The sequence below is a fragment of the Camelina sativa genome, chromosome 12, assembly GCF_030686135.1.
Source record: "Camelina sativa cultivar CO46 ecotype springtype chromosome 12, ASM3068613v1".
Classification (NCBI taxonomy): domain Eukaryota; kingdom Viridiplantae; phylum Streptophyta; class Magnoliopsida; order Brassicales; family Brassicaceae; genus Camelina; species Camelina sativa.
The window spans coordinates 7,389,200-7,402,102 of NC_141891.1; the positions used below are offsets into that span (position 1 = coordinate 7,389,200).

At 33.2% G+C, this 12,903-nt stretch overlaps 3 protein-coding genes and 1 non-coding gene across 4 annotated transcripts; 1 reads left to right on the forward strand and 3 right to left on the reverse strand.

The window, feature by feature from the left end:
• The first annotated feature begins 294 nt into the window (after nt 1–294).
• Nucleotides 295–2,186, forward strand: LOC104733289 (F-box/LRR-repeat protein At3g26922-like). Its single transcript, XM_010452876.3, has 4 exons — nt 295–402; nt 544–1,426; nt 1,545–1,679; nt 1,768–2,186. Exons 1-4 carry the CDS (start codon nt 392–394, stop codon nt 2,059–2,061), a joined length of 1,323 nt encoding a protein of 440 aa, XP_010451178.2. The 5' UTR covers nt 295–391; the 3' UTR covers nt 2,062–2,186.
• LOC104730794 (thioredoxin-like 2-1, chloroplastic) lies at nt 2,135–3,879 on the reverse strand. Its single transcript, XM_010450015.3, has 4 exons — nt 3,361–3,879; nt 2,812–2,994; nt 2,533–2,697; nt 2,135–2,394 (listed from the first exon to the last, which is right to left on the reverse strand). Exons 1-4 carry the CDS (start codon nt 3,544–3,546, stop codon nt 2,338–2,340), a joined length of 591 nt encoding a protein of 196 aa, XP_010448317.1. The 5' UTR covers nt 3,547–3,879; the 3' UTR covers nt 2,135–2,337.
• Nucleotides 3,880–4,018: 139 nt separating this feature from the next.
• On the reverse strand, nt 4,019–6,003 carry LOC104730795 (putative GATA transcription factor 22). Its single transcript, XM_010450016.3, has 3 exons — nt 5,478–6,003; nt 4,919–5,359; nt 4,019–4,657 (listed from the first exon to the last, which is right to left on the reverse strand). Exons 1-3 carry the CDS (start codon nt 5,742–5,744, stop codon nt 4,271–4,273), a joined length of 1,095 nt encoding a protein of 364 aa, XP_010448318.1. The 5' UTR covers nt 5,745–6,003; the 3' UTR covers nt 4,019–4,270.
• Nucleotides 6,004–6,672: 669 nt separating this feature from the next.
• LOC147930258 (U6atac minor spliceosomal RNA) lies at nt 6,673–6,794 on the reverse strand. The gene has a single exon (XR_015576971.1). It is a non-coding gene; the product is annotated as a U6atac minor spliceosomal RNA (small nuclear RNA).
• Nucleotides 6,795–12,903: the final 6,109 nt, after the last annotated feature.

The window sequence follows — 12,903 nt, forward strand, 5'->3', positions numbered from 1 at the left end:
TTTTTTTGTAAATACAAGATATGTAATACCTATATACAGTTCAAAAGTCTCTACAAATCTTTATATCAATACACATATTTGCAAAATATTTTTTTTTGGAGCGGAATATGTATCCAAAATTTTAGTATTTATGATTTTTCTGTTTTGATGGATAAATTTTAGTATTTGATATGTGTTCCGTAAAGTTAATCCGGATAATATTCGAATTAGTTAGTGCATGTATATGTTAATACAAATTCTCGCATCTATGACTATTAATGTTCTTGTTTTTATCCCTTAACCCTTTTTTTTTTAAAGATCCCTTTAAGTCTTTAACCTTGACAAAGCGACACAAGAAAACTAAACTCTTGAGAAAGCTAGGGTTCACTTCAAGTCTTATCTCATTACGGCGATGGACCCAAAGTAAGTGAATTTCTTCCCAAGACTCTTGTACGTGCATGCGTTCTTGATTTTCTTACACTCCTATAGCGGACCAAAGTCTTACGTTAATTATTTATATGTATCTTTAATCTGGAACCGTCATAATTGATGTTTTCGTATCAGATTCTGTTGGCGAACCTTGAAGAAGAGACGAAGGTTTGATGTCAATAGGGATCTGATAAGTGAGTTGCCTGATGCTTTGCTGATTCAGATATTGTCTTTGCTTCCGACAATAGATGCAGTAGGAACTTGTGTTTTGTCCAAACGATGGAGTTCTCTTTGGCAATATCTGCCCAAGCTTGACTATCACTACCAGAATGGTAGAACTTCCTTGAGATTGTCACCGCAATTTGTTCATAGGTTCTTGTTACTGAATAAGTCACTGCTTCTAGAGAGTATGCGACTTATAGTTGAGTCGGATTGTGAGGCTGTTGATATCGGAATTTGGATTGGATATGCGGTTGAACGTGGTTTGCGTGAGCTTGAACTCGACCCTAACTCAGAGAATGGATATATCCGACTGCCAAGTAACATCTATGCTTGTCAAACACTCGAGGTCTTGAAACTCAAGAGCTATGTTCGTGTAGATGTTCCTGATTCCCCTGTTTGTTTCAAGTCCCTCAAGATCCTACACCTTCACCTTGTTTACTACGAGGATGATGATTCAGTGCGTAGGCTTTTCTCGAGTTGTCCTAATCTTGAAGAATTGGACGTGAAACGATATATTGACAATGTGATAAAGTTCGTTATCGAATCACCATCTTTAAAGAGATTATCAATACGTGATTGTAGTGATGGAGATGGCCAAAGAGGGTATGTGATCAATGCTCCTTCTTTGAACTACTTATCCATTAAAGGACCTAAAGATTTTGAGTTTTCTCTTGAGTATACTCCGAAGCTAGTGGAGGCAAATATTACAAATATCTCTAATATTAAAACTGAGAAGATTCTCCTCCCTCTTGCCTCGTCAGTAAAGCGTCTCTCCTTGTCTTTGTCGCATTTAGAGGTAAAATTTTATCCTTATACATTCACATGAAAACCAGGACAAATCAAATCTTGGATTAGAAAATAACAGAACCCCAAAGTTAGTGTTGAACATCATTTTTCGTTTGCTTGTGGCGCAGACTAGGTATGCTGCCAGTATTATCTTCCACCAGCTTGTATATTTGGAGCTAGGTACTAGAGAAACCGAGTGGTGGAATTTACTTATGAATTTGCTAATGAACTCTCCTCAATTACAAGCTCTCAAGCTAAGCGATGTAAGAAACTCCTTTAAACTTTGCTTACTTATCTAGGCTAGTTTTGCTGAGGCTAATGAGTCTAAACCATTATCGGTTATGGTTACAGGGAGACGGGAAATACAGTGAAGAGCACGAGACTAACCCACCATTTACCAAACCGATTTCTGTTCCTCCTTGTTTGTTATCCCATCTACAAATATTTGAGTGGGAAGGATACAATGGACAACGTGAAGAAGAGATACAAGTTGCAACTTACATACTAACAAATGCCAAACATTTGACGAAGGCAAATTTCTCGACGGATTACAAATACTTTACTGCGGATGAGAAACTTGAGATGTTACAAGAGCTAGCTCGTGAGCCTAAGGCTTCAACTTCCTGTTATTTTTTCTTCGAGTGAAGAAAAAATGCTTTTCTTAGATCAAATGCAACTGATGCGATTTCGTTAAGTGTAATTAATATGTAGCTTTTGATTACTTTCATTCGTCAATATAGATTTAGATGAACTCTAAAGTTAGACTATTATTTTATATGTACAAAAGTTACGATGCACCATATGCGAATGAAGTTACCATATATATACAGGGAAGCCATTAAGCAAAAGAATCTTTGATCAATCAGAATCAGACATGAATTATACGCTTGAATCTTCAACCTTCTCAGAAGCTGAAGAAGACTAGTCACTGACATTTCCTACGTTATGTCTCTCTATGGCCTCTCTCAGTTTCTGGAACTGCATAATGTTTGCAGAAAGCTTATTAAACTTGGCGGATGCCACTAAGACTATATGATGCAGTGGCTATACTCTGCTTTCGTGATAGAGAATTGTGATGATTGCAATTAAAGAGAGCTGGGGACAAGAAGAACTAACCTTGGCAAGAGAGCATGAGAAGGATTCGACTTGGCCATCAGCGCCACGATAGAGGTGGAAGTATGGTAACACCTTGACGTTCAAGCTTTTGCAGAGAGACTTGTTCTCGTCAAAGTTTACTTTAAGGAACAAGATATCAGGGTGTTCTTTCGCCGTTTTGCAGAGCTAGAAAAGAGTAAGAACAAAGTCTCAGCTTTAGAAAGAAGCAAGCTAATCATTTCAGGACTTGAAATACACGAGATAAGATAAACATCGTTAAGTAGCTAAAGGAACGCTTACCTTTGGGAACATTGCACGGCAAGAACCACACCAAGTTCCATAAAAATCAACGATAACTAATCTATCTCCCGCATCTTTTAAAGCGTTCAGGAACTGTTCAGTGGAAGTAATGTCAATCATGTTTGGCCCTGCTTTCTTCTCCCACCATTTTGGCTGTTCGGTTTCAGCAGCTAACGCTTGGACCTATCCCAAACACACACACACATATTTCAATTCTTAGCCACAAATAACATAACACTCTATTTAACAACACCAAACACTTATAAAGGATACACATTATTATAAAAAAAGCCCTTAACGCCACTTAAGCTTCAATCAAAGTGATACAGTATGAACTTAAAACACAAGACTGATGTAATCGTCACAGTATACATCTTCCAGCTTAGACCACATAAAAGAGTAATCAAAATCAAATGACACACATAACCTAAATTCCCAATTGACTACAAGTGACATAAGATTTAGCTGATACTCAAAAAGTGGAACATGGGTTCTCAAATTTAAGCGGTAAATTTGAATCCCAGCACAAAAAGTTAGGAAATTTCATACCTTTACGGAGTGAAACTGCTTTCTTGAAGAGAAAACTAAATTTCCGATCAAAGAAGAGCTCGAAGATGACAGGCCGTGGAATCTGTTGAATGAATTTATACATTTTCGGATCTTGATTGGTGGAGAAATCGGAGCAGAGTTAGAAGAAGTGTAAAGCGAGATGCTGAGGGATCGTAAAGATGTCATGTCGTCGTCGGAGACATGAATCGCAACTCACAAAGACTTCGCCTTTTTTCTTGTTTTGAGCTTTCTAATTTTCACCGGAAAAGTAGAAATTGTTTGGGACACCTCCCCAAGTTTCGAACTTATTTTAAAATAACCCCTCTATTTTTGGTTGTTTTCTAATTTTTCCGAAACTTCTGTTTTGAATACTATTGTATTGATTACAAAAGTTGTCTTGATTGGTTCTCTAGCCACGTTTGTAGTGGTTGGAGCAACATGATATATACGCTTCATAACCAAAAATTATATGCATGCATCACTTTAGTAGTTAAGTTAGTTATATATTACAAGAAAATTCATGTTGGTCGAGTTTAATATTATATCAATCTCTACTAGCCATATGTACTAGCCAAAAAGATTTTCATCAAATAAAATGCTTGACGAGATATCGATAAATTGTTTACAGATCTAATAACACAGAAATAAACATGAAGAGTGAACAAGAACAACCACATTATCGCATCATAGAAACACAAGCGTTACAAACAAAATCTATTAAACCACAACATTCTCTTTCTCTTATCATAAAGCTGGACTCATCACTATATCACCGCAAGAACAAAATTTAATCTAACAAATATTCTAGATATTATTAGTTATGACTTATAAGATTATGGTATGATTTATTTTATACCTGATAAGAGTAGTTTCCCTAATTTCTCAACAAGGTGAGTTTTAATCAAAATAATCATCCGTGAACCATTCCGTACGATAGAGCCATTAGTAAAATGGCAGCCTCCTTCTCATCTTGAGGGAAAACTTTCTGATAAGCTGAACTTTTGCTTAACAGTATTGCTAGATCGTCGAAATAAAACTTGTCTGAAGAGGAAGACGATGATGACAGCATCGAGGACTTGTTCTGAGTCTCCATGTCTCTGGCTGCTGCGGCCTCCTCCACTGTGATCATTTTCTTATCCGAAGGAGAGGAGAGATTATAAACTCCATTATTTGATCTCTTGTTCTTGTTTTTCATCTTCTTCTTTAGGACCGGTGGCGATACGTCAGAGATTCCGGTTGCCGTTGCTGCGGCCCGCCTCGCCTTCCTTTGCCTTATGCCACAGGCGTTACAAAGAGACTGTAATAACAAAACAAAAGGGATAATATGGTTAATAATCTTGTAAGTTGTTTTTATGAAGATCTCAAAGATTAAAATACTTGTTAACCTACTTTTAATACTACTTTATTCTTTTGCCGTTAGATGTATTTTTTGAATAATATTGTGTTATTAATTAGTACTATAAATAGACATTAATTATTCGAGAGGTTATATAATCAAGTATATATATACAGTATGAACTTAGGCATATATTTTTAATTAAAAGATGTGGTTGATTACCTTGGGACCTCTCGGACCACTTCTCCAAAGAGGTGTCTTAGTTGTGTTACAATCGGAGCAAATCCTAATCACGCAATCGTTGCTTGATCCGTTATAACCATTCTGGTCGACAATAATATTGTACTGATTTGTTGATATGTTATTGTGATGATCATGATCTCCTTCCAGATTGCTTTGGTTCGATGATTGGTCGCTATTAACATGTTGTTTGTTGATGTCGGTGGTGGTAATAATCGCCTTTTTCTTCTTCATCAATCTCACCTTCGAAGAAACCCACTTGAGCGTATTTGTTCCTGTCTTGCCTTTTGTCGGGTATTGAGGAAGTTTGGTTTGGTCTTGATGATTATCCTTCTTCTTTATCGTCAATTTTAGTCTTGTCTCCTTCTCTGGCACCATTTGATCGCTTGATGATGAACTGACATCCGATACAAACTTGTTGGTCTGAAATTTCCAAATGAAAGATCGGTTAATTTATACTTTTTTATTAAATATACAATAGGTTTTTCTCTATAGGATCATCAAGATTAATATTGATATAAAAATTCATATAAAACTATACCTCGAGAGGTTGGGAGAGATGGGTATCAAGAACGCCGTGAAAAGTACTATTGTTGTACCCAAAATATACTTGATCTTGGTGAGAGTCGATCAAGAAAGGGAAGTAGGAAAGAGATGGTGACATCGAAGATGAGAGATTAGAAGAAGCGTGGTGATGAAAATGTTGTTGTTGATGATTTTGATGAAGAGAGGATCCAAGAGAAGAGAAAAAAGGTTGATGGTGTTGATCTTCATTGAGATCTATAGTGTAATGAAAATTCGAACCCATGATCGATGGAAACACAAAAGAGAGAGAAGACGAGAGACTAGGAGAGATCAGGGACAAGTAATTAGAAGGATCCAAGCTATACTACGTTTGACCCTTTTTAAAGGCAATAGACCACGCGCACAAACAAATATGTTTTGGTGTATGTGTACGTATATACATCACTAGTAGGATTAATTTCGAAGCATTTAGAAGATATATGGATAGAACAATTATTTCATTTTTGTTCTAGACATTTTTATCATCATTTCCCATGTCCGGTAAACTCAGTAAGATATATAAAAAATAAAATCGTTCTATATAGTTTTAAAATAGTCTTCGACAAAAGTTCAGTTATGTTAGAAATTTTTATTTAGCTGTGAAAAATATATAATAAAAATGTATGAGATGATGGTATTCAAATATTCAAAACGTAGGCATTTCTTTGGTGGAAAAGGTACGTACGGGTATTAGAAAGTAAAAATAGAATTAAAACTATATCATACATGCCTGACAGCCACCACAGTTTTTTGGTTTTTTGCTTTTTTTTTTTTTTTTTTTTTTTTCTGTTTTCCGCAAAACCCAAAAAGAAAATAACATTTCTGAATTTTCAATACAAACATGCAATAGATTAACATATGTAAACTCTCTTTTCCCCTTTATTTTTATTTTTTTTTTGTTAAAACGTAAACTCTCTTTCTGAACTTTTTATAGTTATATAAAGCCAACTAATATTCTTAATCGTCTTCATTTAGAGAATAGGTATTGTTCCGACATAAAAAACATTTCTGATTTCTCAATACTTAATCAACAAAACTACTTTTTATATGGAACTGATGAATAAGTTTTTTTTTGGGTAGTTAAAATTCTTACTTTATGTTTATCAATTTCGAAGGTACATAAATAATTAATCATGTAGTTCATAGCATTATTTTATTTTTATTTTTTCGTCTTAAAATTGGGTTAGATCCACCACGAGGGTGGAGAGCCTTAACCGGATGTGTTCAAAGACCCGAAGGTCAAATCCCGTCTCTGTCAGAGGAGATGCCAACCATCTCTCCTTTCTACGAACACAGTTCATAGCATTATTAACAAGTGTCTTCCTCACTAAAAAAATCTCACAGTTATTAGTTTTTAAATATAATAAAACCCTTATAAGGAAAATATAACCCTAGAATGTTAGGGCAGATGCGAGTGTTATACTTATGCAAGCAATGTCCATGTTTAAAAAATGACGAAGAGCAATCAAATGTTTGAATATTGGTGACATTAGTTATGGTGATGCTAAAAAAGTTATGATATGGTTAGAAATTGTAAAAGATAATGGTAAAGAATATCATTATAGTTGAGATCTATACTGAAATTTTAGATAACCGATTTAACTACTATTGCTGGTGAAATTTGCTTCATTGGAACTACAACTGTTGAGATCTAAAACTAGTTTATGGTTATTTTGTAAATGGATAATTATTTATCGTTGTCAAACTCGTGGAGGAAAACATAAACCAAAAACAATAAATTAAGAAGTTCACGTGAGTCCATCTGAAAACAAACACATGAGACAAATGAGTGTAGGAGTGGTAGTGGTCGACCCCAAACACAAGTAATCCTATCTGTAATATTTCGTTACCATATATAAAAGAGACAAAAACAATCATATACATGTAACAAAATTAAACTAAATAGATAATAATATTAATTACTTGAACAAGAACCACACATATTATGATAATGATCATATGATGCATTGCAAGTTTGCAACTCCATCACCTTCAAAAAAAAAAAAGTGGATAAGAAGTTGGATCAGGTCCTATTTCAGTTCAAGTCGCTCTGTTGAAACAAGAACTATGCACGAAGATATTAACTTTGTTTTGATTTCGGTTCAACATAGTACTACATGTCAGTATATGATTCATAACTCCTAGTTAGAAAAAAAAAAAAGAAACAATTGATCTACTTGCTTAGCCTTTTCAAATCTACTTAATATTAAATCATTGCAAAGGTAGAAGAATGTTCGATAAAACACCCAACAAAAAACAGGACCTTCAAAATAGGATCAATGAGGATGATCGGTAATTTCTAACAAAAGTTTGGTGTTTCATTAACTAGTTCATACTGTATATCAATCATAAGTTAAAAAATACTTATACCACACAAAAGTTATTGTATATAAGTATATTGATCTTTCCATGGCATGTGACTCATCCGTAATCATTCTTAGAGAGAGAGAGAGAGAGAGAGAGAGAGTGGAATCATAATTGAGCGCAAGAGAAGGAGAGAAAGGTATAGAGAGAGAAGACAAGAGATAGGTTTAGAATGGCAAAGGAAGACAACATCCCCACCTTAGTATTCGCCAAAACCATTCAATTCCTTCTGATCAAAATTTACAGGTCACTCAGGAGTCAGGACCCCCACATACATTTTTAATTGTGTGTATGTGTATGTATATATGTAATTTATATATATACACTAATATCTCAATATTTCATATATATTAGCTACTAATGTTAGTTTTCAATTTGTTCTTTTATGTTGCTGATGAGACTGAATGACTGATTATCGCTAATTAAGATTCACGGTGAAATATCATTTTGTAATTCCACTATTTCCAAATCTCATAAATAGAAGCGTGCCTAATGATCATCAAGATTGGAGTAAAGTTTGGTAAAGATGACGGAGATTTGATCCAAAAGTAGAATAACATTCTATATGATTGAGGGCTTGATAAATGAGTTAGATAACCATTTTAACTTTGTTTGAAATACTTATTCTTTATTCCTGTTATACAATGTGAAATATGATTAATTAAGTTCGAATTTTAGAAGCAGGGACAAAAAAATCTTAAAATCAAAACCCTGGATCAAAAACAAACAAAATAAAAATAAAAAAGTAGCGAGGATCTATCACCTTTGAAAGTTCCTTAGCTAGCTACAACTTGCTTTATCACATACATCCAATTATCGCAGCTAGTACGTAGCCCCACCACATGTTCAATTATAATTTTTTTCTAAGGTTTTACGTAATTAGGGTACCTCAATGGTAAAAAATTAATGAAACAATAAGTTACTTAAAGTAGACCTAAAGAAGTTCAACACGTAGGCTCTAGACTTTTTGTTTGACAAACCAAGGGGTATATGATCATGAGAATTAGTTTGGATGTGATCTTTTCTTACAAATTCTCATAATTGAACATATATTAAAATCTGAAAACGAGTTAAACAAATCTTCTCAGATTGTAAATATTCAAAGATGTAAAAAGTAAAGTATGTAAGTTATTTAACTCGCAGTCCGTTTCAAAGGGTGTCAATCAACTACTATATAAACCCTAGTTGCACCCATTGAAACACAGCTAAGGGCAAGAGGGAAACTTACACAAAGAGAACAGAATCTGAATCACAATAAATGAAGCAAGAATCAGATGGATAGATATGTGTTTAGGAAAAAAACAGAATTGGCATGAGAAAAATAAACGATAGAGAGATGGGATACGTATGCGGCATAGGGATCACAAATGCCTCACCAAGTGACACTTTGAGAGGAACAAGACACATATTTAGACATACCTATGACACTGTATCTGTATGTATATCTATATATGTGAATGTCAGTAAAATTGGGGGTATGTCCAACATTTTGGTACTTTTCATGACTTGTCTCATTTTTTGGTTTCTTCTAAATAATAAAATTTCCCAAAAGGGACCATTGCCTCTCTGATCCTCACCACCGTATCATCTGTCTTGTGACATATATTGATATGTGTGATGTGAGCTCTCTTTCTCTTCGATATTATCATCTAATCTTTACATCATTATCACATATATTCTTTTCATTCATTAAACCGGATTTTCTAAGATTTTCTAATATATGTAGTCCTAATCTTCAACGCTGTATAAGATAAATATGAATCATGTGGTGGCCAAGCACATACGTCCCCAAACCCTAGAAACCCTAGAAAATAATCTCTGAAGAGTAAATGCGTGGCAATCACTTATCCTTGTTGTCGACAATGTAAATTGGTTGGTACAACCGAGTTTTTATTATGGTTTGACTTAATTTCCTGGTTTTTCCGGTTAGTTTAATGATCTGGTTTGGTCCTAGTTGGTTCTATACCACTATTTTTATTGTTGGGCCGAATTAGAAATTGGGCCCATTGGCACATATTTATGTAATTCTGTTAACAAAATATTTCTCGACGGATCTGAGTTCGAATTCAACATGACTCTCTCCTAATTTTACGTTCACTTCTCACCACTTCGAAATTTAGAAGGGGGAATACTTTAACCGGAATAAAATATAGGTCAAATTGAAATTACTTCTGGACATTGACAAATTTTTAACCTAATGTATAGGTTTTTTCCAAGAACTTGATCCTAACGGGCCTTAGAAGTAAACGTGAACCCGTTTGGACAAAGTCCAGTTTACGTAGAAGGCGAGTGAAGAGAAACAAAATAAGTTAGAAATGGGACAATATATTTTGTCTATTACTTTAAGTAACTAGGATTAAATTCGTTTTTGATGCATCTAAACGAAGTTTGAATTTACAAAAATGTTGATAGTGTGATCCTGTCTCAATACAAAACTCCTCTATTTGCACTTTTCCAGCAAAAATAACATATATATTATTGATTAGAGCTATGTTATTATTTTTTATTAGATTTTTGAAATGCTCAGTGACCTCCTTTGTTCGTTTTTTGTATAGAATATGAAAAATAGGACACAATAAAATGTTTGACAAGAAAAAAAGGACACAGTAAAATATTATATTGTGAAAAACAAAAGGTTAATCTGATAATCTTTAGATCATATTATCATACTATAGAAACGTAGTAAAAATACGCTATGATAATAAGATGATATGTCCCACGTGTTCCAGTGAGACAGACTCAATAACAACTTTTATTCTAATTTTTTCAAAAAAAAAAAAAAAAACTTTTATTCTAATTTCTGTCAAATTTTTTCAGCTACCAAATTGACTCTTTTAATTTTATATGCGAGTTTGCTTTTATTTATTCTCTTTTTCAAAACACATATTTAAGATATTTATAAACAAAAAAGTGTACACGGTATTATTGTCTGTCACAATGGTTAGTTGGTGAATGTTGGAGGATTGGATAGGGTGTTAGTAAAGATTTGGTTAATATGGCTACATGTCAGTCGGTTTGGTTGGAAGGTAAAGCTTTTGTAGTCAACGAAGTTAAGTCATGGGTGCGGCCACTTGAATTTTCCCAACGAACCAATGTCAACTAAACCACATTGTATAACTTCGATTATTGAATTTGACTAATACTTTATCCTTTTCTTTTCTTTTTTTGGACAAACGCTAATACTTTATCCTAAAATTTCTGTTTATTGAATTTGACTAATACTTTATCCTAAGATCGAGCTACCGTGATCTCCCATGTTCCAAGCTGCTTCTTAGTGACTATTGCATAGCCCTCATGGAGTCTATCTCGATGTTATCTATCTACTCTTTTATGGCATTGGGGAATGTCCATCTTTGTAATCTTTGTTTCAGTTTAAACTTTGAAATCTTTGTATCTCTTCTTTTGTATTTGCTTTGGTTTGAATGAATGATAGCATCTATTTGTCCAAAAAAAAAAAATGTGTTGGTCACTTTACAATATAGTTCGTGTAGTTAATTTTTTACTAGGCCTACAGAGTGAGTCCTCATTTAACCTTTAACAGTCTAACAAAGAGTGACAGTGTGTCACCAATCCTCATTTATTTCTTAAAGAACTTTACCTAGTTAGGTCTTATAAAGTACTAGGGACGGTCATACTTAGGGTATAGGCAGTGGGCGTGACTCTCTGAATTACTTTTATTAAAAAAATAGTAAAATGAAGAGAGAAGATAAAAAGAAGAGAAGTTAACTCCACAGAGGAATGGAAGTAACGGTTCTTCAATCAAAAGTGACAGATGTCGCTACCCTATTGATGAATTTATTGGAAAAAAATAAAAAAAAATAAAATTTTTAATATAAATATTTTTTTGAGCAATCCTCCACGTTTCTCTGCTGGAGATGACCTTATAAGGCTATAACTAGCTGAATTAACTTGGTTAAGCATAAGACCAGACAAAATTGTTCAAATGTAAATTTATTATTAACATCATTTACATTCATATAAGAAAATATTGTATGTGTCATGTGTGTATAGCTTACCATCATTAAATATGCATTGTGCAACCGATTTTTTTTACTATAGTCTTTTCCACATGTTCTTTAGGGTCGCAGGCCACCCAACTTGCAATATATCCCATTTCAAAGATTTCATTATGATCTATAAATGTTTTCAGATCATCAATTAAACATATGTATACATGATATATACATATGTTTTAACATATACGTCAAACAAAAGAAATACAAGTCAACATAGATATATTATAATATGATATCAGTATGTTAAAAATTTAAATAGCTCATTAAGTATAATGTAATTCTCAATCTTGAAACCAAACAGACATTTTAGAGACAAGTATTTAATTTCGACCTTTTAAGTAGTCTAGAATTTGATAGATTTCATAAGTTGGAGTAAGTGTGGTTGGTTATTTAACTACTCAATATATAAGCATAAAGAAAGAAAAAAAGGAGAATAAGAATTAAATTTGGGTGTGGGAAAATGGATCTTAAAGAAATAGGAAAGTTGTAAATTACTCAACTGGTAACCGGCAAGGTACTAAGCTAATGGTTTAAACTTTAAAGTCACCCGCCCAAAGGAAGAAATCTGGGTCCCAAAAAGCCAAAAAAAATTCCATAATTTATCAATTCTAATTTATACATTTTCTTGATTAATGTTTTTAATAAATTTAAAGAAATAAATACATTTTTGTGATAACATTTGGTAAATAAAAGACAAAAGTATTATTCTAGAATACAAAATCATCGTTAAAAAATTAATAAATGACATATTATTGTTAACTACTTTTGTTTATTTCTCTTTTGAGTACTCATTTTATGGTGTTTTCTGGAAAAATACTTAGGGCATCTCCAACCCATCTCTATATTTGCTTTTTAATTTTATTTTAGAGTAAAATCTACTCCAACCCATCTCTATTTCTACCTCTATAATAGAGATATCTATTTTTTCTTCTATAATAGAGTTGAACTTTTTTTTTATAAAATAGTCCTTGAACTTTTAACATTTATATTTATGATCAAAATAAATAAATTATATATTTAATG